At 44.7% G+C, this 25,832-nt stretch overlaps 1 protein-coding gene across 7 annotated transcripts in view; it reads right to left on the bottom strand.

Annotated features, from left to right (window-relative positions):
• ZFAT (zinc finger and AT hook domain containing) overlaps positions 1–25,832 on the bottom strand; it is a 256,026-nt gene that overhangs the window by 90,485 nt on the left and 139,709 nt on the right. For 6 of the 7 annotated variants that reach the window (XM_011977077.1, XM_011977081.1, XM_011977080.1 and 3 more), the window contains 2 exons: positions 21,993–22,166; positions 3,483–3,571 (listed from right to left, as the gene is read on the bottom strand). In XM_011977077.1, coding sequence (XP_011832467.1) covers positions 3,483–3,571; positions 21,993–22,166 — 263 coding nt within the window. Of the gene's footprint in view, positions 1–3,136; positions 3,303–3,482; positions 3,572–21,992; positions 22,167–25,832 lie in introns of all 7 variants that reach the window. The other variant, XR_001005720.1, reaches the window with a different exon arrangement.

The following is a 25,832-nucleotide window of genomic DNA, read 5'->3' as shown; positions in this document are numbered from 1 at the left end:
TGTGAATATGAAGGGAGTGGCCATAAGCCAAGGAATGCAGGTCACCTCTAGAAGCCAGAAAGGCAAGGAAGTGAATTTTTTTCCCAGAACCTCCAGAAAAAATGCACCCCTGCCAACACCTTGATTTTACCTTAGTGAGATGTGTGATAGACTTCCAAACTACAGAAATGTAAGATAATCAATCTGAGCTATTTTAAGCCACTAAATTGGTGGTAATCTGTTACAGCAGCAATAGGAAATTAACACAGAGAGTGGGAAGGGAACACGACAGGGACAGAGTGATTACCAGTATTTGGATGAGGGGTTGGTATGAAGCAATTTCATTTTGCTTTGTCAGTCCCAATTAATTGAGAAACATCACCTAAATTGACATGCATTTGATGAGTACCCTAACTTGTGGGATGAGAGAAACTAAGGCTGGATTTCCTGTTTCTCAATCAGGTCTGAATCTCATTCCCATCTATAGTACCATTCAATAGGGAGGAAGCCAAAATCCACAGGGAGCCCAAGGGAAACCAGCCATGACACCAGGTCCAGCTCAGTGCAGCAGGGCCTGAGGCCCAACACTGGACACCAACTACGTAATGGCAGAAGTTAATAATACATATGTGGCCGGGCGTGGTGGCTCACGCCTGTAACCCCAGCACTTTGGGAGGCCAAGGCGGGTGGATCACGAGGTCAGGAATTCAATATCAACCTGGCCAAGATGGTGAAACCCCATCTCTACTAAAAATACAAAAAAAATTGCCTGGTGTGGTGGCCGGCGCCTGCAATCCTAGCTATTCAGGAGGCTGAGGCAGAGAATTGCTTGAACCCGAGAGGCGGAGGTTGCAGTGAGCCGACATCACACAACTGCGCTGCAGCCTGGGTGACAGTGAGACTCCGTCTCAAAAAAAAAAATAAATAATAATAATAATAACAATAATAATAATACAAATGTGAGTGATTCCTGAATTGAAACTACCCCCAAATCCATTTCCTCTGCACATAAACCAGATAGTCCACAATCTTAAAAACAAAACAAAACAAAACAGCAACAATAAAAACCAATAAGCATTTCAGGGCAAAAAGGCTATTTCAGCTAGGTCTGGTTAGGGAAGGAAAATGTTTCACAGTGAAAACCAAGGAATGATTGCAAAGTCTAGTAGCAACGCTGCAAAAGCCAGGAAAATAATTAACCTCACTGGGTCTAATTTTCTCACCTACAAAGTGAAATTTGCCTTAGCTCTCTATTCTCTAGCGCAATAATTGCACTAGTCCCCCAAAGAAGTACACCTACACGCTGTGAAATGTGAAATACAGCTCTTAATTTTAAATATGTACACAAATATGCATAACACTAAAGACTGTTCTTGATTCAGACACGGCCATGATCCCACTAGATGACATATGGGTCCTACCTAAGAAACTCATGGTCAGTATAGGTGATTTTAAAAAGCAGCTATATAAGCAACACCTTTCAACATCCTTAGTTTCTCCAGTTTCTCCCTTTCTGCCCCCAACAAGTAACTGAGAACATGCAGTGAGAAAAGCACAGGACTAGGAGTGAGAGGATGAAGTTCACATTTTAGCTTCTTCACTTCCTGGACATTGAAGGCGTTCCAGCAGATCCCTCTGAGCCTCCCTCTGACAAATCACAGTCTTCAACTACAAGAGAGGGAACGATGAAAATTCACCTCCCACAAGGCTGTTCTGAGCATAAAATAAACTTGCCAGTGGGGAAGGTCCTCGTCACCTCAGAAGTGCTGAATGCAGGTGAGTCACTATCATCATGGTGACTGAAGTCAGTGGATATAGGCATGGCAGAAAAGACTGACAGGTGATCAGTTAGCTTCTCTGAGGTTTAGAATCTTCGTATTTCAAAGATGGAAGATAGTATGTACCATGAAGGAGATTCTAGATGATGAACATGAAGTTCCTGGTACAGGGCCTGCACACAATGGACATTCAACAAACACAAGCTAGCAGTGTGCTGGTGTAGGATCGCCCAGCTCTCTAGTGCTTTCTTTCTGTGTCCGACCAAAAATCAGGGTGCCCTGACTGCTCTGTGAGCCCAGCCAGCTGCAGGATTTCCCAGTAGGCTTGAACCAGAACTCAAACATTCTCAGGCACCAATAAAAGCATCTAGGTTGTTCATGGGTGAAACCCCGTCTCTACTAAAACTACAAAAATTAGCTGGGCGTGGTAGCAGGCTAACTGAGATACCCTGTAATCCCAGCCACTTGGGAGGCTGAAGCAGGGGAATCGCTTGAACCTGGGACACAGAGGTTGCAGTGAGCCAAGACCGTGCCACTGCACTCCTGCCTGGGCAACAGAGGAGTGAGACGCCTTCTCAAAAAAAAAAAAAAAAAAAAAAAAACACCACAGAGGAGTATCTAGATCGTTGCCCAAGACACCACTGAAAGAAACAAGCCTTGGCCCTGAGCCGAATTCCGTTAACACCCATAACACTCCATACCCGGACCACCTCGCTGTGGACACACCCAAGCGGAACCCCGACCCCTGTGCTCTTGCTGTCTGTGGCAAGGACTCAGTAATTGCTTTAAACAAACCACCCCAGCGTTTAGTGCTTCTTTGTTTGGAATCACAACAGGCCCTATATCAGGATGGTTTGGGGCACTGCCTGGTAGGAATTCCACTGCCACCACTTTTGGTGTGATTCCAGCTGCAAGTCCAGCAGGACAAAACAGATGCCCCGCCGTCCCTCCCACGTTCTATGATTCTCTGGGATGAAATGGCAGACACAATTTCAAAAACCATTTTAGAGCAATAAGTTTACAAATGGAAAGATTCCTTTCCATGTGTGCCATGTGTGCCATGCTGCTGTGCCAGCAACAGCAGTAATTTTAAGGGTCAAGTTTTCCCAAGTGCTGAGCAGAACATTTTACTGAACAAATTACTGGACCCTAGTTATTGTTGTCAGTCACTGCATCACAAGCAGTGGCTAGGCAGGCAAGCATTACCACCCACACTGAGGAAACACCAATTAGAGGCACTAAAAGAATATGGAGGGCCACCATCTCCTGAGCGCCTGCAACATGCTGGGCACTGTGGTGGACACTCCTGAACACAATCTCCCGTTTTACAACTGCTTGTCGGGTGGGCTTCATCACACCTGCTTTATCAGGTGACTCACCTGCGGCAATCCAGGATCTGAAAGCAAAAATAAGTGTCCCTAAAGCCTGCAAGCCTTCCTCTAAATCATTCCAGTGCTTTTATGCAAAGACTGTGCCTTTTCTTCCGTCTGCATCCTCTTACGCATCTTTGACTCGGTTTCCAGATTACAGAGAAATGCTACGCTTCTGGAACGAGAGAGCACAAATAAACTGCACTATGCCTCAGACCCCATGTGTACCAGCTAAGGGGGCCCCAAAGCGAAGGGAACGCCAACAAATAATGAAAGAATGCTTTCTCCGTCTTCACTTTGAAAAGTGATGCCTTTTCTGCCTGAACATCTGCCTCCTTCTCCAGAGCCCTCTTACCTTGAAGGAGACATGCTGCTCCATGTGCCGCAGCAACTGTGGCTTCTGGGCCGCTGTGTAGTCACACACCGTGCACTTAAACTGCTTCCCTGGAAAGAAGCGAAGGACAAGGTGAGCGTCGCCAGGCCAGCAGCTCCCACTGTGAATGAAGTGCCAGGCATGGAGCCAGGTACACAAAGGTGTTCCTTGCCATGTGAGGATCAGAATCTCAGAAGGGAACAGCAATGAGGTGCACAGGCACAATGCAGCACGCTCAGTCTTCAACAGCTGGGAGTGGAGAGGCGCTCCCCAGGGACAGAGAGGCACAGCCAGCTCCACCTGGGGAGGCCCCATGAGCAATGACATTCCATCAGGCTCCTAAAGAAAGAGTAAGGGTGTGTCCAGCTACCCAGAGAGAAGGGCATCGAGGGAGAGGAGCGCACACAGATGAGATTGCAGAGGAATGGACCACAGGGTGCTCAGGAAAGTGGAGCAGCTGCATCTTCCTTCCTGGAGTGTGAGGTCTGCGGAAAGTCAAGAGCTGAGCCGGAGAGGTTGCCGGCCCAGAATGTCAAGGGTCTGGACCATCTCACAAGGACCTTAGACATAACCCTGAAAGTCTGGTGAGTCTACAGGATGATGGTCAGCAAAGTGCAGGATCTGTGTTGCAGAACTCCTAACTCTGGTTGGCAACAGTGCCAAAGGCATTTTTGAGAGAATGCTAGAAAGAAAACTAGCGAAATGTAAACCACTGCTCTTAAAAAGATTAAGGTTTTAGCAATATTTAAACATTCGATAATGGGGTATGTTAAAACAAGTTAATAGATATATGAGGTACACTATATTTTGCCTCTGATTAGCATAAATAAAACCTCAACAAGCAATAATACAAACATGTGTAACCAAACGTAAATGTGGCCTACTTCGTATAGCAGTAAAGAATTCAACAAGCAGCTTCTAATGGTGTAAACCTCCTCAGGGCATGACACCCGCAGCCACTGTGGCTGGGTTCCCAGAAGCACTGGCTCCTCCTAGAGCGCTCTTGCACCTTTCCCTCTTAGACATTCCCCTCCCCTCTCTTCACTGCCAGCTCACTGGAAACCTGTTCTCACTAGGATGCCAAGCCAGTGGCGGATTTTGGCCTGTATGTTACCGGATGACTCTTAATGTCACTCCATTAAGAGTTCACCCTTTGGAAATCGTCTGTTCCTTTGACTCCATAACAATACCCCTTCTCTGAGCCTCTCTATTCATTTTGAGTACCCCTGAGGCATTCCCTCTCATCAGGGCAGATATCATTAGGCTGCTGATGTTCCACAGTGTTCCAGCCCACCCTCCTAGTCTAACTCTGCAAGCATCCTTGCATATAACTGACCCCTACAGGCTTTTGTAAACCTTTGATGCCAAAATCAGCATCTTCTACTCTAATCTCTTCTCTGAATCTGAGACTTGAGTATACAACTGCCTGCGGGACCAGCTACTTAGCTGTCCCAAATGTCCTAAGCTGGACACATCTTCTTCACCAAACAGCTTCCACCTCCAGCCTTCCCAGTTAATCACCCATCTGATCACCTACATCAGATACCCAGTAGCCTTCCTCAACATCTTTATGGCCCTAACTTACACTCACCTCATTTTTTTCAGCACCTGATTTCATCTCCTAAATATTTCTCTTGTCTGTCTATTTCTCTCTATTTCTAATACCTCCACACCGGGTTAGGTCCTGCTCATTTCTTTCTTGGACAACAACAAAAGCCCCTAAGCTGGTTTCCTTGCCTTCATAAAACACTACCATCCATCCATCCATCCATCCATCCGTCCGTCCGTCCGTCCATCCGTCCGTCCGTCCGTCCGTCCGTCCATCCGTCCATCCATCCATCCATCATCCATCCATCATCCACAACCCACACATCTATCCACACATGCATCCTGATGCCTCATCTTCTATCCAGATGATCTACAGCATAAACCATCCCACAGTCCAGCCATGAGAACCAACCAATGGACCCAACTTCAGAGCAAAGTTGCCGTTCCAGAGTTTGGCAGAGAAGGCCCTCCAGAATCAGAACCAACTCTCCCCAACCCACCCCGCCCCTCTCTCTGACTTCCTCTTGTGCCTGTCCCCTCTGTATTTAGGCTCATAACAGTGGACTCCTTGAGTTCTTCAAACTTTCTGCCTTGCCTTTGCAATCTCAGACCCCTGAACCTTTGCTAACATTTTCCATGCCTGAAATGCACTGTCTTGCAGCATCTAGCCATTCTTCCTATTAATTCAGAACTCAAATTGAACACTCCGGTAACTGGGCCAAGAGGCAGCCCTCCACAGGCCCCCTACACACTGTTCACTTGCTTCAGTCTATGCTCCACCTCTATAGCCTTTACAAGGCAGGGGCTGCCTTCAGCTGCCCATGGGCAGGGACCACATCTTACTCATCTTGGTATCCCAGAGCATGAGTGCAAACACAGACTGAATATATTCCATGCATTTCATTAAACTGAACTGAGCAAAAATTTTGTACGTCTTATATGAACATCACTCTCAATAAGAGCAGTAAAAGGAAACAAACATTGATATCACAGTTGTATCTATTATTCCAGGTGAATGAACCCAAAATTCTAAATTTTATTAATTCTGCAAGCCCAAAGCGTAACGAAACTTTTTCACTTGTAAGTCACACAGTTACAATTAGAGAGCAATTAGAACTTAAAAAAAAAATACAGTAACATCTTCTTTTAAACATAGGGCCACACATTTCTACACAGCTCCAGTGGAATCTCAGCTAAACACACTTCTCCACTGACACATGGCTCATGTGTGTACAGCATCCTTATGCTGGGCAGCCTGGGCAAAATCGTGCTGTGTTCTTCACCACTAGAGTGGGGGAAGCAGAGCTAATGGAACCATTCTCTAAGTTGATAAATATTCTGTCATTCATTATCAAACACTTGGGTCAAAGAGTAACAGATTAAGTGCTAAGAAAGAGCCCTAAAATGAATATATAGAATTGCCTCCTTTGAATCAAGAGTCAGCCTTTTATGGATGTACTTCCAAGACTCTGCAAGAGACAAGAAAAGAAGGCAGCAGCTAAAAGCCATCCCTTACTGATGCGTCAGAGCCCTGGCAATAAATATTACCAATGTTTTCAGCAACCACAGCCAGCACCTATCAAACAGGCTTGGGAGAGCACCTGACATAATTGTTTGCTGCCTAATTAAAATAATGGGATGCAGATTCATGACTAATCATAAAAGAGTAATACTTTGAGACCGTCAGATGGTTTTCTATCAAGAGATTTCTGAGACTTACAGGCAGAGTCAACTGCAAAACCTAGCATTTACTTGAGGTGAGACTGACCTCAGAATGCTGGGAGATGCACATCGAATGGCTGTATGTGGATGTGAACCACCCAGAATATCAGGGGAAGGAAAGAATGACTACAAAGAAAAGAGGTTGACTGTTAAAAAGTAATTCCTTTTCCTCAAAATATACCTGGCTAGGTCTACCCACTGGACTACTAGGCATCATGAGTTGTGCTGGGGCATGACGTGTACAATCTTACCACGCACCAAAAGCCCAGGAGGCAGACAGTCACCCTTTCATGGATGAGGACCTGGGATCAAGACTCTGAGTAACCTGTCAGATCATGAAGTGGTAAGTGGCAGAGCCCAGATTTGGCCCCCAGTCTGTTCACCCCAACACCTCCATTCATAGCCACATAAGAATCTTTTCAGCTAATAAGGGTGTGATACAATTTCCCAAATGGAAGGAGGAATTTATACCAGCAATGGCGTATCTGTGCCACTAACACATAAGGTGACTACCCATTAGAAGGTGACTACCCATCAGAAAGGACTGCCCAAGAAGAGCCAGTTGCAGGGGAACTATGTTCTCTTTCTGGCCCTGTCCTGCTCACCCTGAGTGACCCTGGGTTCTTTCTTCTATGCTACTCAGAGGCCCCATCAGAAAAATGGGGAGGTAATCCCTGTCTGCTGTGAGGGTGGACTCAGGGACTGGGCCTGCAAGCATCTGAAAAGCAGCCCCCTGAAGGATGAGGCTGGGGGTGCATACAGGTGACCCCACAGTGGACCGTTCAGCTGAGTGCAGTGTCCTCCAGACCTGTACCTCTCTGACACTCCGAGACAATCCAAGTATTCAGTTCTAATTAAGCCAGCCTGAATCAATATACCTAAAACAAAAAGCATAAAAACAGAGCAAAGGAAAAGGTTTGTACAACTATATCAAAGTGTAAGTAGACAGTTGTAATAGCAGAGTTTACAGAAAACCTCCTCCTCCTCCTATTCCCAACACCCTATCTGGCCTCATCTCCACGCAGAGCAAAAGCCAGGAGCTTCGTAGTGGCTGCAGGGCACAGGGGTGTGTGGCTCCCTGTTACCTCTTGGAGCTCATGCACTGCCTTCACCTCTCTCCACTCCATAGACACAGTCTACCCACCCACCTCCAGACCTCTGCACCTGCTGTTCCCAGAGCCTGGGGTGCCCATCCCAGATATGCCATGCTCTGTTGCCTCATCTCCCTCAAGTCTCTGTTCAAATGTCACCTTCTTACTGAGTCCTTTCAGCCCATTCTGTTTAAAATCACAGTACCTATACCCCTTTACTGATTCATTTTTAGCGTTTCTCAGCTTATATTTTCATACTGAAATGGAATCATTTCATATTCATATTTTTAATTTCATCTCTCAATTTTCTTAATATTCTAGATGTCTTCATATTTCCACTGTAATATACCACACACTTTATTGATTTATAGTGTTTGTTAATTATCTCACTCACGAGAATGTTCGCCTCATGACAGTGGAGATTTTGGGTTTTGGCTTTGGTTGCAATCACCGAAGCAGTGCACTGATTCACCTTGGTTGGTCCATCTGGCACCCTTGCAGGTTGTGGGGACTTTGAGACAAGACTGCAATTTTCATGCCACGTCCTCAGTGCTTGGAGGTGAGAGCATCCTGGAGGTAAGGCTAGCAGTTAATTTATAGGAGCACCCCATTCAGAAGTCTGTTCAGCCACCCTTTCTCCCCTCCCCATAATCAACATGGTCACACAGGGCATCACAAGGGCCAGTGATATGTGGTCCTACCCACCATCTCCCCACTCCAAGTCACAGGAGATTGGACCACGGTGGACAAGAGACTGTAGCTGAGCCTAGAATCAGAACTGTCCAGATATGAAGCTTGCAACTCAGGAGTGGATGAGAGTTGTGTTTTCAGTCTGTGGGTGAAACTAGTAAGCAAGCCAATCTACAGGGGGTGAGAGGAGAGCACAGCATAGAGAGACAGAGACAGGACATCAGTATGAAGTAAGGAAGCAGAGAGGACGAAAGGTGGAGGATGAAGACAATCGTCTGGCTGGTTGTGTCCATTCACTCAGCGAGCATTCACGGAGGTGCCGCTGGGTGCCAGGACCATGCCTGACCCCAGGAGATGACAGTGGACAAGATACCAGAGGCTCTGCTTCTGGCGCTCATCACCTAAATGGACAACCAGCAAGTATTCCAACAAATAATTACCAATTACAACAGGCCACGAAGGACAAAGGCCAGGAGCCACGGTGGAGCATGAGGGAGTGTGGAAGGGGTGCGGCCATGTGGCCAGGCTGTCAGGGAAGGCCTCTGTGAGGAAGTGACGTTACACAAGATGGAAGGGTAAGGAGACCAGCCGCATGAGGAAGAGGTGAACACAGCACTGGGAAGAAGGAACTCAAACACAAAGGCCCTGAGTCTCTGTCAGATTCCAAGTAAGTTTACCATAAATGCCCCTTGGCGACTTCTGGGACCTCAAATGAGTTTCTGTCAACTGCAACCAACAGTCCAAGAAGTATAGCTGTTGAATGAACCAGTCCAAGAAGTATAGCTGTTGAATGAACCAGACCCCAGAAAGCAGGCCAAAATAGGGCTTGACCAAACAGTGTTCTCTAGAGAGGACAGAATCAGATTTAATTAACTGAAAAAATCCAATGACAGCACACTCTTCTACACAGCACTATGAACCAATGCTACAAATGCTTTATGACCATTAACTCATTTAACTGTCACAATACCTGTTTGATTTTACGAGCTATCATATAAATAAAAATTATAACATGGTAAGATTTGATACCCATTAAACTAAGAAACTAGACATTTTTAGTAACAAAGTGTTAAAAATGGAAGAGTTAAGCTGGGACACTTTCTTATTTCTGGTACAATTTTTTGGAAAGGAAGCTGGCAGTGCAATGCACAATTAAAACCACCAAAACAAAATAGCCATCCTGCTCCTGGAAATGTGTCCTAAGGAGTTAATTCAAAAGAAGAAAAAGTTTATATATGCAAGAAAGAAGCCCCTGCCACATAAGTTATAATAATGGGAGGAAAAATGAAAATAACACATTGTCCAGAAATAAGGGAATGGTTATACAACTCATGGATCACCTTAGTGCAACATATAACTCTTAAACTTGTTATTAATGAACTGTACAAGCAACAAAGGATTATTATAATATTAATAAGAATTATATCTTCTCATTACAACTATATAGCCATTCCATATGAACATGAATAAAGATTTTTAAAGATTTAAAATAAAGAATTTTTAAAGAATTGTGGGCACACTTGCAGGAAGAGGTTGGATTTTTATGAACATTGTTTTCATGTTGTCTGCACTCTAACAGAAAAGCATTTCAGATCATTAGCACCCATCTCTGAAAGGCTGAGATGTTTCATCCGTTACTGCACACAAACCAGAAGACAGATCTTTCAACGCAGAGCCATAAAATGATACCCATGGCTTCTGAACTTGAAAGTTCACCGTCTTTTAAATAACAGCACCCCAGCCTTGACTGGCAGGGCACTGACTTACGGGTGCTCTTTCTGACCAAGCATCTTTCTCCCTCTTCTTCACAAAAAAGAGCCAGTGGCCTAATTTTGCAAAAAATTTCAGGAGTAGTCGCTTCTTTACCTCTGGGGCAGAATTTAATTTCTGTAAACAGTCAAATGTCATTCTGAGCCCGCCTTGTAAATAAGAACAAAGCAAAGCTGAGTCATACCACTTTTGGAGAAACACTGTTGCAGAACACACACTCCAAGCTGACTGCAAAAGTACTGCCACAGTGGGAAAAAAAAATTCACTGTGGGAACAAAGATTTCCTGGTCAGAAACCACAGAATTTAGAATCTCATTTCCCTATGAAATTCTTTATTTGACCTACAGGCCCAGATGGTAAAAGTCAAAATCATAACAAACTAGATGAATCTCACAACCATACTGTGAAAAGGAAGAAGCCAGACATAAAAGAACACATATTGTATGAATCAACTCTATGAAGTTCAAAGACAAGGAAAAGCACGTTACAGTGCTGGAAGTCAGGGCAGTAAGCAGTTACCTCTGGGCAAGAGAGATGGGCAATAATGTCGCGGGAGGAAGAAATTGCCAAGAGGCTGGAAGTGTGCTGTTTCTTCTAGACTGTAGTTACACAGGTGTGCCTCCTTTGTAACAATTCATTGAGCTGTATACTTCTGAACTGTCTCTGTGTGTGTGTGTGTACTTTAATTTTAAAAATGTAAAAAGAAAAATAACACAACAACAAAACAGGCCACCTTCCTTAGAAGGTTCTTGAGAACTGGCAACAAATTTGTTTAAGAAAGGAAAGATGTGTCGTGTAGTTCAAAGATAAACTTTGAGGACTGTATGGCAGTTTGTGGATTTATGCAGTCTGATGTTGCCGGTGGAAGGAAAGGGACCCCATCAGTGTTCCTGGCCCTGTAGTTTTCAGTTAGACGTCTTTCTGAGTGCTAGGCTCGCTAGAGGTTTCCACTGCAGACACCGCAGCTCTTTCTGGAAACACAGTGTTTCACTAGCAGCTCCATTTCCCTTTAAAAATGTGTGATTTGGTTGAACTCTCCTTCAAAGATGGGGATGCAGGCACGAAAATGTCATTTCCATTATTTCTGTTCATCTCTCCAAAGGTGAGGCACATCTTCGCAAAATCTCTCTCCGCTTTCAAATGTTCTTTTGGAAGGAGCCTCTTTCTTTGCCTAACCATGAGTGCTGGGACTGCATGTCCATGACTGATGAAGCAAAGCTGACCTCTGTCCTTTTGAGCACTGCCTGGGCCTGGGAACTGGATGCTGGCTGAATTCAAGGATCACCAGACAGTGAAAGCCAGCACAGGGTCTGGAGTCAGAGAATCCTGAGCTCTGCTCTTTACTCCAGCCTTAGCCAGGTAAAATGTTACCCAGGCTATCCTGTTAGAAAGGGAAGAGGGGACTTGAAAATAGAAGGAAAGAAGAAATAGGAATACTTGTTATCCTGCCTCAGGTTAGAGAAAGAGATGTGACCAAACCTAAGAGAGCTCAGACTTAAGTTCCTGTTGACTCTCCACATGGAAGGAAAGGGGGATAGCAATGTAGTAGGTAGGGGAGCCAGCACAGTACCTGCCTTGCTGAAGCCCCTGGGCTCAAGCAGGAAGTTATTCCCAGCTGGACATGGAAGCACAAAGGCACCCATGTCACCCTAGACCTCTGAAACTCAGCTGTAAGCGAGCCACAGGCTGAGCTCCCATTCTCTGCTTCTGAAAAGAAAGGCAATCGCTCCCTGCCTCCTGGCAGCTGTGGGTGGGCCACCGTGGGATCTGTGAAGCCCTAGCCTGGCGACTTGGCACTGGCACTATGTGTGGCACCTGTTGTTCCCTTTGTTTCTTACTACAGCCTCATCTGCTTGGTGACTTTCCCTGAGGATGACTCCAGCTGCTTGCTTGCTTTAAATAGAGTTCTATATAAAACTAAGAAGGAATGGAATGGTAGGAAAAAAAAAAACTTAAAACGTCACCTTCAGCTTTTGGCATCTGGATTCCATCAGAACACAGAGAGAGACAGCAACGAAAAATTCCTTGGAATTTAAGGCAACTTGTTTGAAGTATCTGCTAAATTAAATCATCCTTGCCAAATCAAATTTTATGTGCACCTCAAACCTGCAGGAGCTCTAAAGTACTTACAGGAAAGAATTTCCATAAATCTCAACTGTTATTAGTAATACTATTCTAGAGGTATAAAAGTAAAAATGCCTCCTTATGACTGTTTATCCAGTCTTACTGAAAAAGGTGGTATTTTACATAAGTAAATTTTCAAGAGTTTTTAGGAAATTGACTTTAACTTTTTTTCAGGAAACTGACTTTTACCCTTTTCAACAGTGATACTCTTTAAATATTAACTATTGCACTGTGCCTTCCTAATAAGAGAATATTTGAAAAAAATAGTGATTTAATCTTTCCCAGATGATGTAAATTAACTGCTACAAATATCCATTCTTATACTGTGTCATTAAGAGCTACTGGTTCATGCGCCAGAGGAAAGGGTACATGAGCTGACACCCACAGTATGAACCCAATTAATCTTCCTGCAGCACCATGCTGTGGGTTGATAATGGCCTTCCCAAAGATATCCAGATTCGAATCCCCAGAACCTATACATGCTACCACATATGGGGGGGAAAAAAAAGGAGTTTGCAGATGTGATTAAGCCAAAGATCTTGAGCTGGGGACTAGCCTGGCCTATCCAGATAGTCCTAGTGAAATCACAAGGGTCCTTATAAAAGGGAGGCAGGAGGCTTGAAGTCAGAGAAGGAGTGTGGCGACGGAAGCAGGGACAGAAGAGATTGGAAGATGCTGGACTGCTGGCTTTGAATATGAAGGAAGGGGTCCATAAGCCACAGGATGCAGAGACAGGTTCCCCTCCAGAGTTCCTAGAAGGAATGCAGCCCGGCTGATACCTTGATTTTAGATCGCTGACCTCCAAACTACAATATAATACATCTGTGTTGATCTAGGTCGCTAACTTTGTGGTAATTTGTTACAGGAGCCACAGGAAACATGTAACATCCATGTTACAAATGGGGATCACTGTCCAAGACTGTTCAGTCTGGGCCTGCCTCTGGAGCCCAAGGTTCTCCCTACTCTACCTCCTCACTTCTCCATGTAGCCCAGCACACAGAGGTTTGCTGCCTCATGTACGAAAAGCATCCTGCAGGAAGCATAACAGGCATTTTGCAGCAAGTGTTTTGCAAAGCACACATCTTCACAGTTCTAGCATCTGTGGGGATTTATGCAGTGGCAAATCGGAACAGAAATAGCTACAGCAATAAAAATACAGTTAAAGAAGTCTCTGTACTTTAAAGGCTGAACTTCAAGCAACCGCAGACTTAGGGCCTGATGATTCTCTGTAATTAGTACATCAGTTTTGATGTAAGGAGAGATGGATCAGCATGAGACAGAGGTGGAAAGAAACCGAAGGCAGTGCAAAGCCACATAAAGGACAGAGCACAGCACCAGGGCTAGATGAAAGTTATAGACACTGTGCCAGACATTTGCAGCTGAGATCCTTCTACCTGGTGAGGTTTTAGGTAGCCAAGCCTCATTACAAAGTTAAATCTGTATATCAATCTAAACTAATTGCTCAGTTAGCTGCGTAGTTCATTTTATAGTATGGGGTCACTTATTCCTAACGGATCTTGTGGTTTATAAAAACCTGAGAAAAAGAGCTATATATGAACACAAACAGGGTGAACTTATTAAAAATGGTATTTATGGGCCCTGAAGTTAGCCCTACCTTCTCCCATTGATCACCCAGACTCCAGCCCAAGGATAAGCAACAGAAACCTACCATGTTCATCCAGTAGCCACACTTCCACACCTGCCCCTTCACCTTTTCTCCAAGGGCAAGTAGGAGGAAGGACAAGGGGGACAAGGATGCAGCAGAAAGACCGTCTCACTAAAGCCTTGCAAGTTAACCTTGTAAGATCAACCCAGCGAGGTGCTCAGGGACCATTTTCTATTTACTTCCTGGTTCTGTTTTTAGAAGCAAAAGGCCATGGGGCTACTTTATCCTAGAGTGGCTTTGCTTTTTAGAGGACAGGGGAGGAAAACAAAGCAAAACTCTGCACTCAGATCTCCTAGAATATTTTCATCTACAGCCATGAGCTCTCTTATCATAAACTGAAGAAGGGACAGAAAAAAAGGGTACTTACTCCACTCAAACCTAATTTCCATACTCAAATCTCCGCTTGCCATTACAAGAGTGCTTGAAGCCTGGATAATTCTTTTCAAATTTTACCCCAAAACTTCTTAATTAAAATGTACAGGGGCAGTCTGGATCAGGGGAGGGGAGAGACCCAAAGGAATCAGTAATAAACTCCAAAGACCTTTATATTTCATGATTTGAGGATTCCTGTTTGATTACATAACATAAAGGCACTGTACAGCTTAACCTTCCCCATCTGCTATGGGTGGGCAGAATCATATATAAACCTCCAGATAGCACATCATGTCTAGGCCTTTTTAAAGTCAAAAGAGGGGAACTACATTACAGCATGATCTTTGCATTAAATTCTTCCATCCTGTTGGCATACACACAAAGGGTTTAATCGGGCCCTTTATAGATCAATGTCTCTCTCTGTACATATTGACTGGCAAATCTTTTTAACTGAAACCTTCACCCAGAACGAGCTATCTTTTCTAAGGTACAATAATGAGTTCCTTCGGGAAACAGGAATGCCACAAATAGGGATATATCACTTTAAGTAAGCCAGCAAATGTGAAAAATTGGATTCACAAGTAGTTAGAAGAAAGGGTAATTGTAATTACTCAATTCCTTTTTACTTCATTAAAAAATGCCCAAGAAGATTCACTTAATGGTGAGTTCCTTGACCATATTTTAAAATACCTAATTCACAAGCATTTGATTTAACAGAACTATCTAAGATGAAACAGAGAAAATAATTGACACTTTGTGAGTACTACTATATCCCAGCCATTTTATGCAAGGCACTTTACATTTTCCACTCATTCAATAAACACAAATTTATTGAGTGCCTCTGATAAGCCAAGCCCTGTTCTAAGTGCTGAGGATACAAAATAAATGTAGTAAGTGGAAAATCCCTGCTTGTGAAGCTTACAATCTAGTGGAAGACACGAAACTTCATAAATAAGGAAATTATACAGTACATTGGAGAAGGGTTGGTTTAAAGAGAAACAGTAAAAAACATGAAAGAGAGTATGAAGTAATTAGTGGGATCGTTCCAGTAATAGAGACAAAAAAGTGGTAAATAAGGAAACTATATAATACACTAGAGAAAGATAAGCCAAGGAGAGCAGCACAGGAAGCCACGGGCGTCTGGACTAGTTGGTGGGGTATGGAGACTCTCTACACGTAAGCACCAAGGGAAGACTCATTCCGAGTGACTCTTCAATAAAGACCTCCAGGACATGAAGGAGGTATCCATTCAGACAGGGAGAAAGAACACTCCAGGCAGAGGGAAGGGCCAAAGCAAAGCCCTTGAGATGAGCACATACCTGGCAGGTGTGAGGAACAGGAATGAAGATAGGCCGGGCATGGTGACTCATGCCTGTAATCCCAGCACTCTGGGAGGCCGAGGCAGGCAGATCACCTGAGGTCAGGAGTTCAAGACCAGACTGCCCAACATGGTGAAACCCCATCTCTACTAAAGATACAAAAAATTAGCCGGGTGTGGTGGCACATGCCTGTAATCCCAACTACTCGGGAGGCTGAGGCAGGAGAATTGCTTGAACGTGGGAGGCAAAGGTTGCAGTGAGCCGAGATCATGCCACTGCACTCCAGCCTGGGCAACAAAGCAAAACTCTGTCTCCAAAAAATAAAAATATAAAATAAAGGGAATGAATGCAATATGTCTGGAGAGATGCCAGTTGGGGGAGACTAGAAGGAGAAGAGGTCAGAGAGACGGGGGGATCAAGCAGGTCATGGTGAAGAATTGGGCTTCCACTAAGAATGACAGCAGATAGACAGGAGGGTTCTGAACAGAGGAGTGGCATGACCTGGCCTTTGTTTCCACAGGATCACTGGCTGTTTTGTTGAGAATGGACTTGTGGGGACCAGGAGAGGTTCCAGGGAAAGGTTAGTGGCATGACCTGGCCTTTGTTTCCACAGGATCACTGGCTGTTTTGTTGAGAATGGACTTGTGGGGACCAGGAGAGGTTCCAGGGAAAGGTTAGGAGGCGAGTGGCATGACCTGGCCTTTGTTTCTACAGGATCACCAGCTGTTTTGCTGAGAATGGACTTGTGGGGACCAGGAGAGGTTCTAGGGAAAGGTTAGGGGGCAACTGCAAGAATGGAGGCAGGAGATGACAGTGGCCTGTACAAAAAGGATGGCATGAGGGTGCTGAGAAGCAGCAGAACTCTGGATCATGTTAAAGACAGAACACACAGGATTTGCTAATGGATCATGTATGGGGTATGAATGAGACAGTAAAGATTGACCCAATGCTTTTGACCTGGGCAAAGGAAAAGGAGTAGCCATTTCCCAAGATGGGGTACAACAGGGGTTGGCAACCTATGCCCGAGCACCAAATTGAGCCTGCTTTCTGCTTTCATACAGCTGGGAGTTAAGCTTGGCTTTTACACTTTCAAAGTTTGTAAAAATAAAAACAACAAAAAAGAGAAAACTGGATGTAGCACTCAAAGCCAAAAATATTTACAATCTCTTTACAAACTTTGGCAACTCCTGGGTGGGGTCTAGGGAGGAAGATTAGGAGCTTAGTGTTGAGCACCCTAAGCTCGGGGGGGCCAGGTGGGCATCCAAATGCAGATGTTGAGTGGGCAGTTACAGACAGGGCAGTGCCAAGGCTGGGAGGAACAAGAGGACTGGAAATCCAAGCGTGGAAGCCTTCTGTATTAGTCTGTTTTCACACTGCTGATAAAGACCTACTTGAAACTGGGTAATTTATATTGAAAAAGAAGTTTAATGGATTCACAGTTCCATGTGGCTGGGGAGGCCTCACAATCGTGGCAAAAGGCACATCTCATATGGCAGCAGGCAAGAGAAAATGAGAGCCAAGAGAAAGCGGAAACCCCTTACAAATCCACCAGATCTCGTGAGACTCATTCACTAGCATGAGAACAGTATGGGGGAAACTGTCCCATGATTCAGTTATCACCCACTGGGTCCCTCCCACATCACATGGGAATTATGGGAGCTACAATTCAAGATGAGATTTGGGTGGAAACACAGCCAAACCATACATCCTCTATCTAAATGGTGTTTAAAGCCATAAGCCTGGAGGGATCACCGAAGGTGTGAGGAAAAAAAGAACATGCGGTGGCTCACGCCTGTAACCCCAGCACTTTGGGAGGCTGAGGCAGACAGATCACTTGAGGTCAGGAGTTCAAGACCAGCCTGGCCAACATGGCGAAACCCCATCTCTACCAAAAATACAAAAATTAGCTAGGTATGGTGGCACATGCCTGTAATCCCAGCTATGGCAGGAGGCTGAGGCACAAGAATCAGTTGAACCTGGGAGGCGGGGTTCAGTGAGCTGAGATCGCACCACCGCACTCCAGCCTAGCTGACAAAGTGAGACTCTGACACAGCGGGGGGAAAAAAAAAAGAACAACGCTCATAGACTGAACCCCATGGCCTCCGAGAGGTAGAGATCAGAAAGCTAAGGCAGAACCAGGACAGGATGCTGAGGCAGGGCAGCCAGGAGAACAGGAGGTTGCCAGGCAAGCATGGGGTACACTTCCTGTCTTTTGATCCTCAGACCCACTCAACAAAAGAGTATACCTATCCCAGTTTACTGATGAGGAAAGCGAGGTTCAGAGAAGTAATCTGACCAAAATCACCCTACGAGGAAGGGGTAGACAGACCCACACCCGAGCCTCTCTAGCTCTACCTACTCTACACGGCTTCTCTACAGAGCAACCGACTGAGTTATTACTCATACCACAAATACAACTAAAACCAAATAATTCCAGGCAGGCTGTAAGGCAATCTTTGCTTCTAAGTAAAAAGCTAATTGTATGGTTAAAGGCTGAGAGCTTCATCAAGACAACCAAGGCACCTGCACAAGCACAGGTGGCCAATGGATTTAAAGCACGTTACAGACATCGTCAAACAGCTTACAAGGTCATCCCCAGGGATAGTCCTAACTTGATGAACAATTCTGCAGTTTATCTAAAGGAGTAATAACTAAATGAGAAAAACTATGTAAGCTTCATAAAAAAATAAACTTTATTGGATAACAATAAAGTTAGTCACTAGAACAGCTTGAAAAATAAGGTACTAGTACAAAAATCACTGAGACAGACCAAAATCTCAGAATTAGACCCAATATCTTCGGAAATTCTGGCACTGAAAAATAAAATTGAAAGGACTGATTTCTCTATAAATATACTGACTCGATGATAACCATTTGGAAACAAAGATTCCTACCACATACCATATGCTAAAATAAATTGCAAGAATATTAAATTTCATAAATGTTATGTAATCATAAACTAAAACTCAAAGAAAAAGTAAAAGAATGTAGCCCCAAACTGAGGAAGGTTTCTTTTGACAGAGAGAATCATGGAAGATGAAAACATAAAGGAAAATAACTTTAAATGAACCAAGTTATTTAACTTGTATATAAAAAGATACCATAAACAAAACATAAAGGCAAATGATGACAAAGTATTAAGTACAAAGAGCTCTAAGATGTCAACAGGATAAAATATGAGCACTACAGAAATGAATAAGAGATGTAAATAAACTTTTTTCAAAGTTTCTATAATAAACATGTTATGGGAGAAAATTAAAAAGGAAAAGACTCACCTACAGCTTAATTAAAGCTACATCCTAAATCAGCAATGGAGCTAGAACAAGGGGTCCCCGACTCAGCACTCTGTTTACCAAGCCAGCCCCAGGCAAAACATGAGACTGGTAAGCGTCAAAAGAGAAACACAAATAATGAAGTACAGCAGCCCTGTGGGAAAGCAATCATCTCGAATTCAAAAATAAAGCTGTACTGGCACCTCCTATTTCCATCCCCTTAGCTCTACTTTACCCCTTTCTTCCTAGAATCAGAGGATTGAGGCTAAAAGAAACCCAAGAAACATTAAGGTATCCTTTCCTTATTTTGCAATGTGACAAAACTGAGACCCAAGTAGTGGCAGAAGTTGGCACTGAGGCAAGCTACCTGTCCCAGTGGTCCTCTTACTGCACCTGATGACTGATGCCCTTCTTTTTTTGGGGGGAGGGGGGTTGGGGGACAAGCTACCTGTCCCAGTGGTCCTCTCACTGCACCTGATGACTGATGCCCTTCTTTTATGGGGGGAGGGGGGTTGGGGGCAAGCTACCTGTCCCAGTGCTCCTCTCATTTCGCCTGATGATTGATGCCCTTCTTTTTTAGGGGGAGGGGGGTTGGGGGACAAGCTACCTGTTCCAGTGGTTCTTTCATTGCACCTGATGACTGATGCCCTTCTTTTTTGAGGGGAGGGGGCTGGGGGGAAGGGTCTCACTCTGTCACCCGGTCTGGAGTGCAGTGGTGCGATCTTGGCTCACTGCAATTTGCGCTTCCAGTCTCAAGCAATCCTCCCACCTCAGCCTACCAATTAGCTGGGACCACAGGCATGAGCCACCACGCCCCCTTAATTTTTTGTATTTTTGGTTGAGGCAGCGTTTCACCATGTTTCCCAGGCTGGTCTCAAACTCCTTCGTTTCAGGCAATCCACCCGCCTCCCTCAGCCTCCCAAAGTGCTGGGATTATAGGCGTGAGCCACTGCGCCCAGACTTGATGCTCTTCTTCCCAGACAACTGAAAAGTGTTGAAAACTAAGACATGACTTTACAAATACCTCATCCTCCCAAAAATGTCAGCAGAAAGAAATAAAGAAAAACAATACAAATTTCCAATGTTTTGTTAGAAAATACTTCACAATGTTTGAATACCATTCCCTTTTAGGAGATGCATTCCTGCTTTGACGAGACATCTTTGTCCATCTGAACTCCCTTTCCTGCCGAAGAACTCAGAGAATCATGACAGGGAGGATAGGCTGAGTGTGCTGCTCTGGACCCGTGATACCAACTACTCACACCGGCCCCATCCCTCCACATCAGTTGGTCCAGGGTCTGCCAGATTAAACGGCTTCTATCTGCTCAAAGGCTTTTTAGCACAGAGCCTGGACTGCAGAACCAGGCATGAGACTGCGGAACCCTGTTCAGTGCCTGTGAACGCCTTCTTGACCCTGTCACCATGGCCCACTGGATACTCCAGGCTTCCCTGCCTCTGGGAACAGCTGCTCTTCATTACGGAAGGACTGCAGTAGTTATGTGCTGTCATCTTAAGAAATGTAATTCTTGCCTAAATGTTCAGGCAGCTGAGCGGTCAGCAAGGCTTATTGTTTGTGGAGGCATAGAATCATAAAAAACCACATGACTTTAGAGCTTTCATTATTCAAGTATGACTGCTTTACTGCCACTGTATTTTTAATTTTGATTACGGATTTTTTTTTAGAGAGAGAGAGTACTGCTTAAGTTTTAATAGTTATGGTTCCGGCTCTTTTTCAGCCTTAGGCAAGCCCTTGATCCTTAATTCTGATGAATCCCAGCCAAGCATTCAGCCTTTGCACTGAGTCCCTCCAGCTCACCTGAATTCTTGCCGAGGGCCCAACCCACACACACACAGCAGGACTGATTTTCAGAACAATCTTAAAACAAAGATAGAACTTAAGAGCTATATCATCCACTAAATTTTGAAATTAGACATCACTGTTGAAATAATTTTGATTTTTAGAGTAAACTCCAACTTTTATACATAATTTTGGTAAATAACAACACATTTATAAATGAAGTTTATTAATTTTGTTATATGAAGTATTTACAAGTCCCTCACATAACTTGTCTTTCTGAGTAAAATCTTAAATGTGAAAAGTCTCTTATGGTTTGGCTGCCTGTCTTCCTAGAACACATCTTCTTTCCCTCTATCCAGCCTATGCCAGGGAAACTGTGCCTACCACCCACTGAGCTCCCCACCTACCTCGACCCATGACCTGCTCCCAGGGCTCCCGAGCTCACCTCCATCACCACACTTAAATCTTTACCATGGCCTGCCTGCTCCTCTGTCCTGCCTTCCAGATTACGAACTCCTTGAACGCAGGAATTGGTCTCTACTTGACCTGGTATCCCTAGAACCTACCTCCATGACTAGCACATATAAGAACTCAATCAATTGTTCTTAATGAATGAATGAAATTAGAAATCCTCTTAAGTACACTTTATCTAGATCAAATCTGCCCAAATGTTGGCTTTATTTCAGACTTGGTTCCACCCCTGAGGTGGCTTGGATGATAAGAGCCTCACTTGAGAAAATCAGGCCAGGTGTGATCAAGGTTGCCCCTCAAGATCCTTGAGCTCCAGGTGGGGATGGAGGGCTGAAGAGGATGGAAACTTCAGAACCACACATCAAGGCTTCCTGAAGACGCCTCCTTCCCTGAAGCAGCTTCCTTCCCTGCATAGCCCTGCCACGGGCACAGACACACCCAGTAAGTGTTTATCCTGCACCTGCTGGAAGTGAGGCACTGAGCACAGGACTGGGAGACAGGCAGGCCAGGCCTTCACCGCTCTTTCAGAAGCTCCTTCTAATGGGCACGTGCTCTTTCCTGCCTCCAGTACAGCAAGTTTCTGATGAACTGGAACACCAGCTTCAAATTACATATTTAGGGGGGAAAGTTCACCCTGGGGTTTACTCACCATCTGCAGTGTGAAGGAGCTTGTGACTTTTCAGTGTCCCTTTTGATTTGAATTTCTTGCCACACATGTCACATAGGTGGGTTTTCTCAGTGCTATGACGATTCATATGAGCCTTGAGGTTACTCTTGCTACGAGTTGCATACTCACACAAAGAACATTTGAAGGGCTTCACACCTGCCAAGGGAAAAATGTATATATCTATCTCTATATATTTACATATGTGTATGAATATGTGTGTGTGAATCTGAAGGAATATATATATATCCATATCTAAATACACTTATAGATATGTATATATAAAACATCCACGTTGAACACAGCGGTATACTTGCTTGGCCCTAACGCACCACACACTTCCCATGCCAGGCTCTTCCCCAGGCTGTGCCTTCCTCCTGGGATGCCCTTGCCTCCTGGGATACCAGGTGCCTCCACCCTGCAGCTTTCTCTGACCTTCCTTGGTAGATTTCCCTACCTCCCTATCAATGTTCCCAACTCCTGTAACTCTCTACTAGCTGAAACGTTCACTGCACACTACAGTGAGTCCTTCATATCTGCCCTCTCCCCATAGTCTGGGAACTCCTTGAGGACAGAGACCCTGAGCATCCTGCAGAACAGTCACTAAATTCAGTTGAACTGAGCTGAACTAAACACAAAGACACCAAGGCCCTTTGCAAAAAATCAAAAAGATCAGGCACCAGGACCAAATGTAGAAGCATATTTACTTTGTAAAACAAATCAAGCTTTACCAACTGGTGGTTGATGAGCTGATGACTCTGACTGTAGGGGCATCCTGGCATTCACCACTCCTTCATTCACCAACTGTCTACTGAGGACCTATTTTCATAGTAGGCACTGAGGATTAATCTTGAAACTGAGAAGAGTGAACCCCAGCCTTCACTGTCCGGTGGGAGATGCAAACAGGTAAACAGGCCGTTACAATATGGTGTGTGATGCCCTATAGGGACAGGGGCTGGGGCCTGGGGGAAGGGGAAGGAGGGCAGGGAACACAACTGAACACAGTAATGAAGCAGACAATTTTTAGTGAGCCAAACATTTTCACCCATTATTTACACTATCTATGACTTTGCAGTTGAGGAAACCAACACTTTGAAGAGGCTGAGGGCAATGCCCAGGGGTGCAGAGCTGAGATGCATATCGGGGTCTGATGTCCCTTAGGGCCCACGCAAAGCCCAGCTCTGGCCTGGGTTTCTAGACATAAAGTAATAATCTAACCATAAGCATCAACAGGCTGTGTGCTCTTGAACTTATGTTTCGATCACAGTTCTCATCTCTGTAAAATGACAGGACCAGGAGTCACTTCCCAAGAAGCCTTCAGGGCACCAGATCCGTTGTTCTGGGTTGGTCATTTACAACACACTCTCACAAGAGCAGGGCCACAGCCGTGGTGCTAGCCTGGGTCAAGCGGCATCTCTCTGTATCTCACATGACCCTCAGCAGGCATTTCACCCCGAGTCAAAGCTACAGATGGCTCAGAACTACCACCACCACAGAGGAGAAGCCCACAATAACCATACAAAGAGGGAACATGGTGCATCCCTGATGTCTTTAGATCCTTCATAAATGTGTGAACAGCTGAGTATATTCAGGCACTATTTGACCTGGTGCTCTTTCTAAAACATTAAGAGAACTCAAAAATGAAGACATGCACTGTCTTCCAATCCTGGAGAAGTCAAATTCCTAATTTCTGTTCCTCATTATGACTAGAAAGAGAAGAACCAAGCAAAGCAACACAGAGACTGAAGTACACGTATTTCCATTAACATCTTTGCACACCCACGGGCCGGCTGTGGAACCCTGGGGAGTCACTTCAACAGCTCCACACTTCCGTGTGCTCTGGGACATACGGTCATGGAAAACGAGATGGTGCAAGTCAACCAGCTGTGCATCTCCAGATCATCCACAACATGGCATTCACTGCAAGGTGACATACCAAGACACTGTCTACTCTAAATTCTCCCCTAAGAGCCAATGTTTAGAACTGCTGTCATGGATGGGCCCCAGGTACATTGCTTGACTATTAGGAAACCTTGAACAAAGTTGCAGGTCCTCTAAGCAACAAATGTTGCAGGTATGCACAAAATTCTACACAAAGGGTTAATTTCTGTGACTACAGTCAATACCTGTGTTTTCTGTTTTTCTTTCTTTTTTCAATTTAATTTTTTGGGTTTTTTAATTTGTTTTTCTTGTCCTATGTGTTAAGAGTAAACGGAGACAAGAGATATTTTATGGTACAGGGGATCAATTCCAAAGAACCCCATTGTAGTGTGTGTACTGATACCCTGTTTCCTTTGTGATTCCATCATTACAGAGAAAGTCACAAATTAGAAAAAAGAAAAAAACAAAGATGCCAGGATACAGCAGCCTTTGGCTTTCTGAATCTTTATCAATTCTGAAGTCGCTGAAAATATTAGATTACTTTCAAATGGCAAATATGCAGCATTACTGCATCATCACAAGTATTTACTTAACACAATAGCATCAGCCATGTATTAAGTACCCAATATATGCTAAGCCTTCTACTGTGGGTTTTACATAAATTATCTCGTTGATCCTTGCAACGAACCCCAAGGCAGATCACATTATAGATAAATAAACTGAGTTTCAGAGAGAAGGAATTATTTGTTCATCATACATGGTGAGGGTGGAATTTGAACCCAGTTCTCTCACTTCTTCTCATGTGAGTACAATTACAGTTTGATGCCTTGATAAGCCCATAGTCTCCAGCCTCCGCTCGACCCTCTGTGCTTCCATCAGGGTCAGCTCCCTGCTGATTCCCATAAATGCCACTCCAAGTCTGCCTTCTTGGCATTCTTTGCTGAGCAAACTGTGACCATCAGCTATGAATGCCTTCAACTTCATAACAAAGAAACAACACGTGTATATACACGTACCTGCTACCACCCTCACCCCCTTCACTCCTGTCTCAGTGTAGGAGGGGCCTCCTCCTCCAGAAACAAGTCAGTACAGAAGAGAAGAGCAAGGGTTTTGGAATCAGATGGCATTGGTTCAAATCCCAGTTCACCACTTTGTCAGCTGTGTGACCCTGGGCAAATTATTTCACCCCTCTGAGCCTCATTGTCCTCATTGGTAAAATGGGGATGGTAACAGCACCCACCTCTAAGGTTGTTGAGAATACTGACTCCAATAACGTGAGTCAAACACTGAGCACTGGCATCATTATATGCTGGTAAACAAAAAAGTAGCTTCCCACCTTGGAATTTATTTCAACTCCTTCTGCCTTCTCCACGTTCCCAACCTGTCAGTTACGGTTCTCCTTACTGAACCATCAGTCTCTCTCTCCCTAATAGTTCCTTCCCTAGGACCTATAAATAGGTCATTTTACGCAATATTGTAGAAAATACTTCATCCTTCATCCCTCTCTAGTCTTTCTTCCTACTGCAGCATTCCAGGTTCCTAAATAACAGGCAGGGATCTGATGCAGGTGTCTGGAAGGGTTTTCCCTGGCCCCTCGGCTCCTACCCTAGTCCCCAGGAGGGCCATGTCCTTATACAGTGGGAGAAAACAAAGGTGACGGTCTGTTGCACTAGCAGAATCTTCACTTCCAACTTCCCAAAGCCTGAGAGTGGCCCTGCCCTTCCCTTCATCAGCAAGCAACCCAAAAGCACAGCCCATCTTCTTCTCTCCATTCCCTCATCTCCATCCTGCACTTCCCCCTTCTGAATTCCTTCTCCATAGCCTGAATGGCAACACTTCACACTGCTGGAATGGGAGAACTACTTGCTGCCCTCCTTCCTTCATTCATAATCCCAACAGTTCTGGGAAACCTGCTATGCACAGGGCACAGGCTGGGCACTGGAG

This window comes from Mandrillus leucophaeus, unplaced genomic scaffold (assembly GCF_000951045.1).
Source record: "Mandrillus leucophaeus isolate KB7577 unplaced genomic scaffold, Mleu.le_1.0 Scaffold173, whole genome shotgun sequence".
Lineage (NCBI taxonomy): Eukaryota > Metazoa > Chordata > Mammalia > Primates > Cercopithecidae > Mandrillus > Mandrillus leucophaeus.
This window is presented reverse-complemented; position numbering and strand designations above follow the sequence as displayed.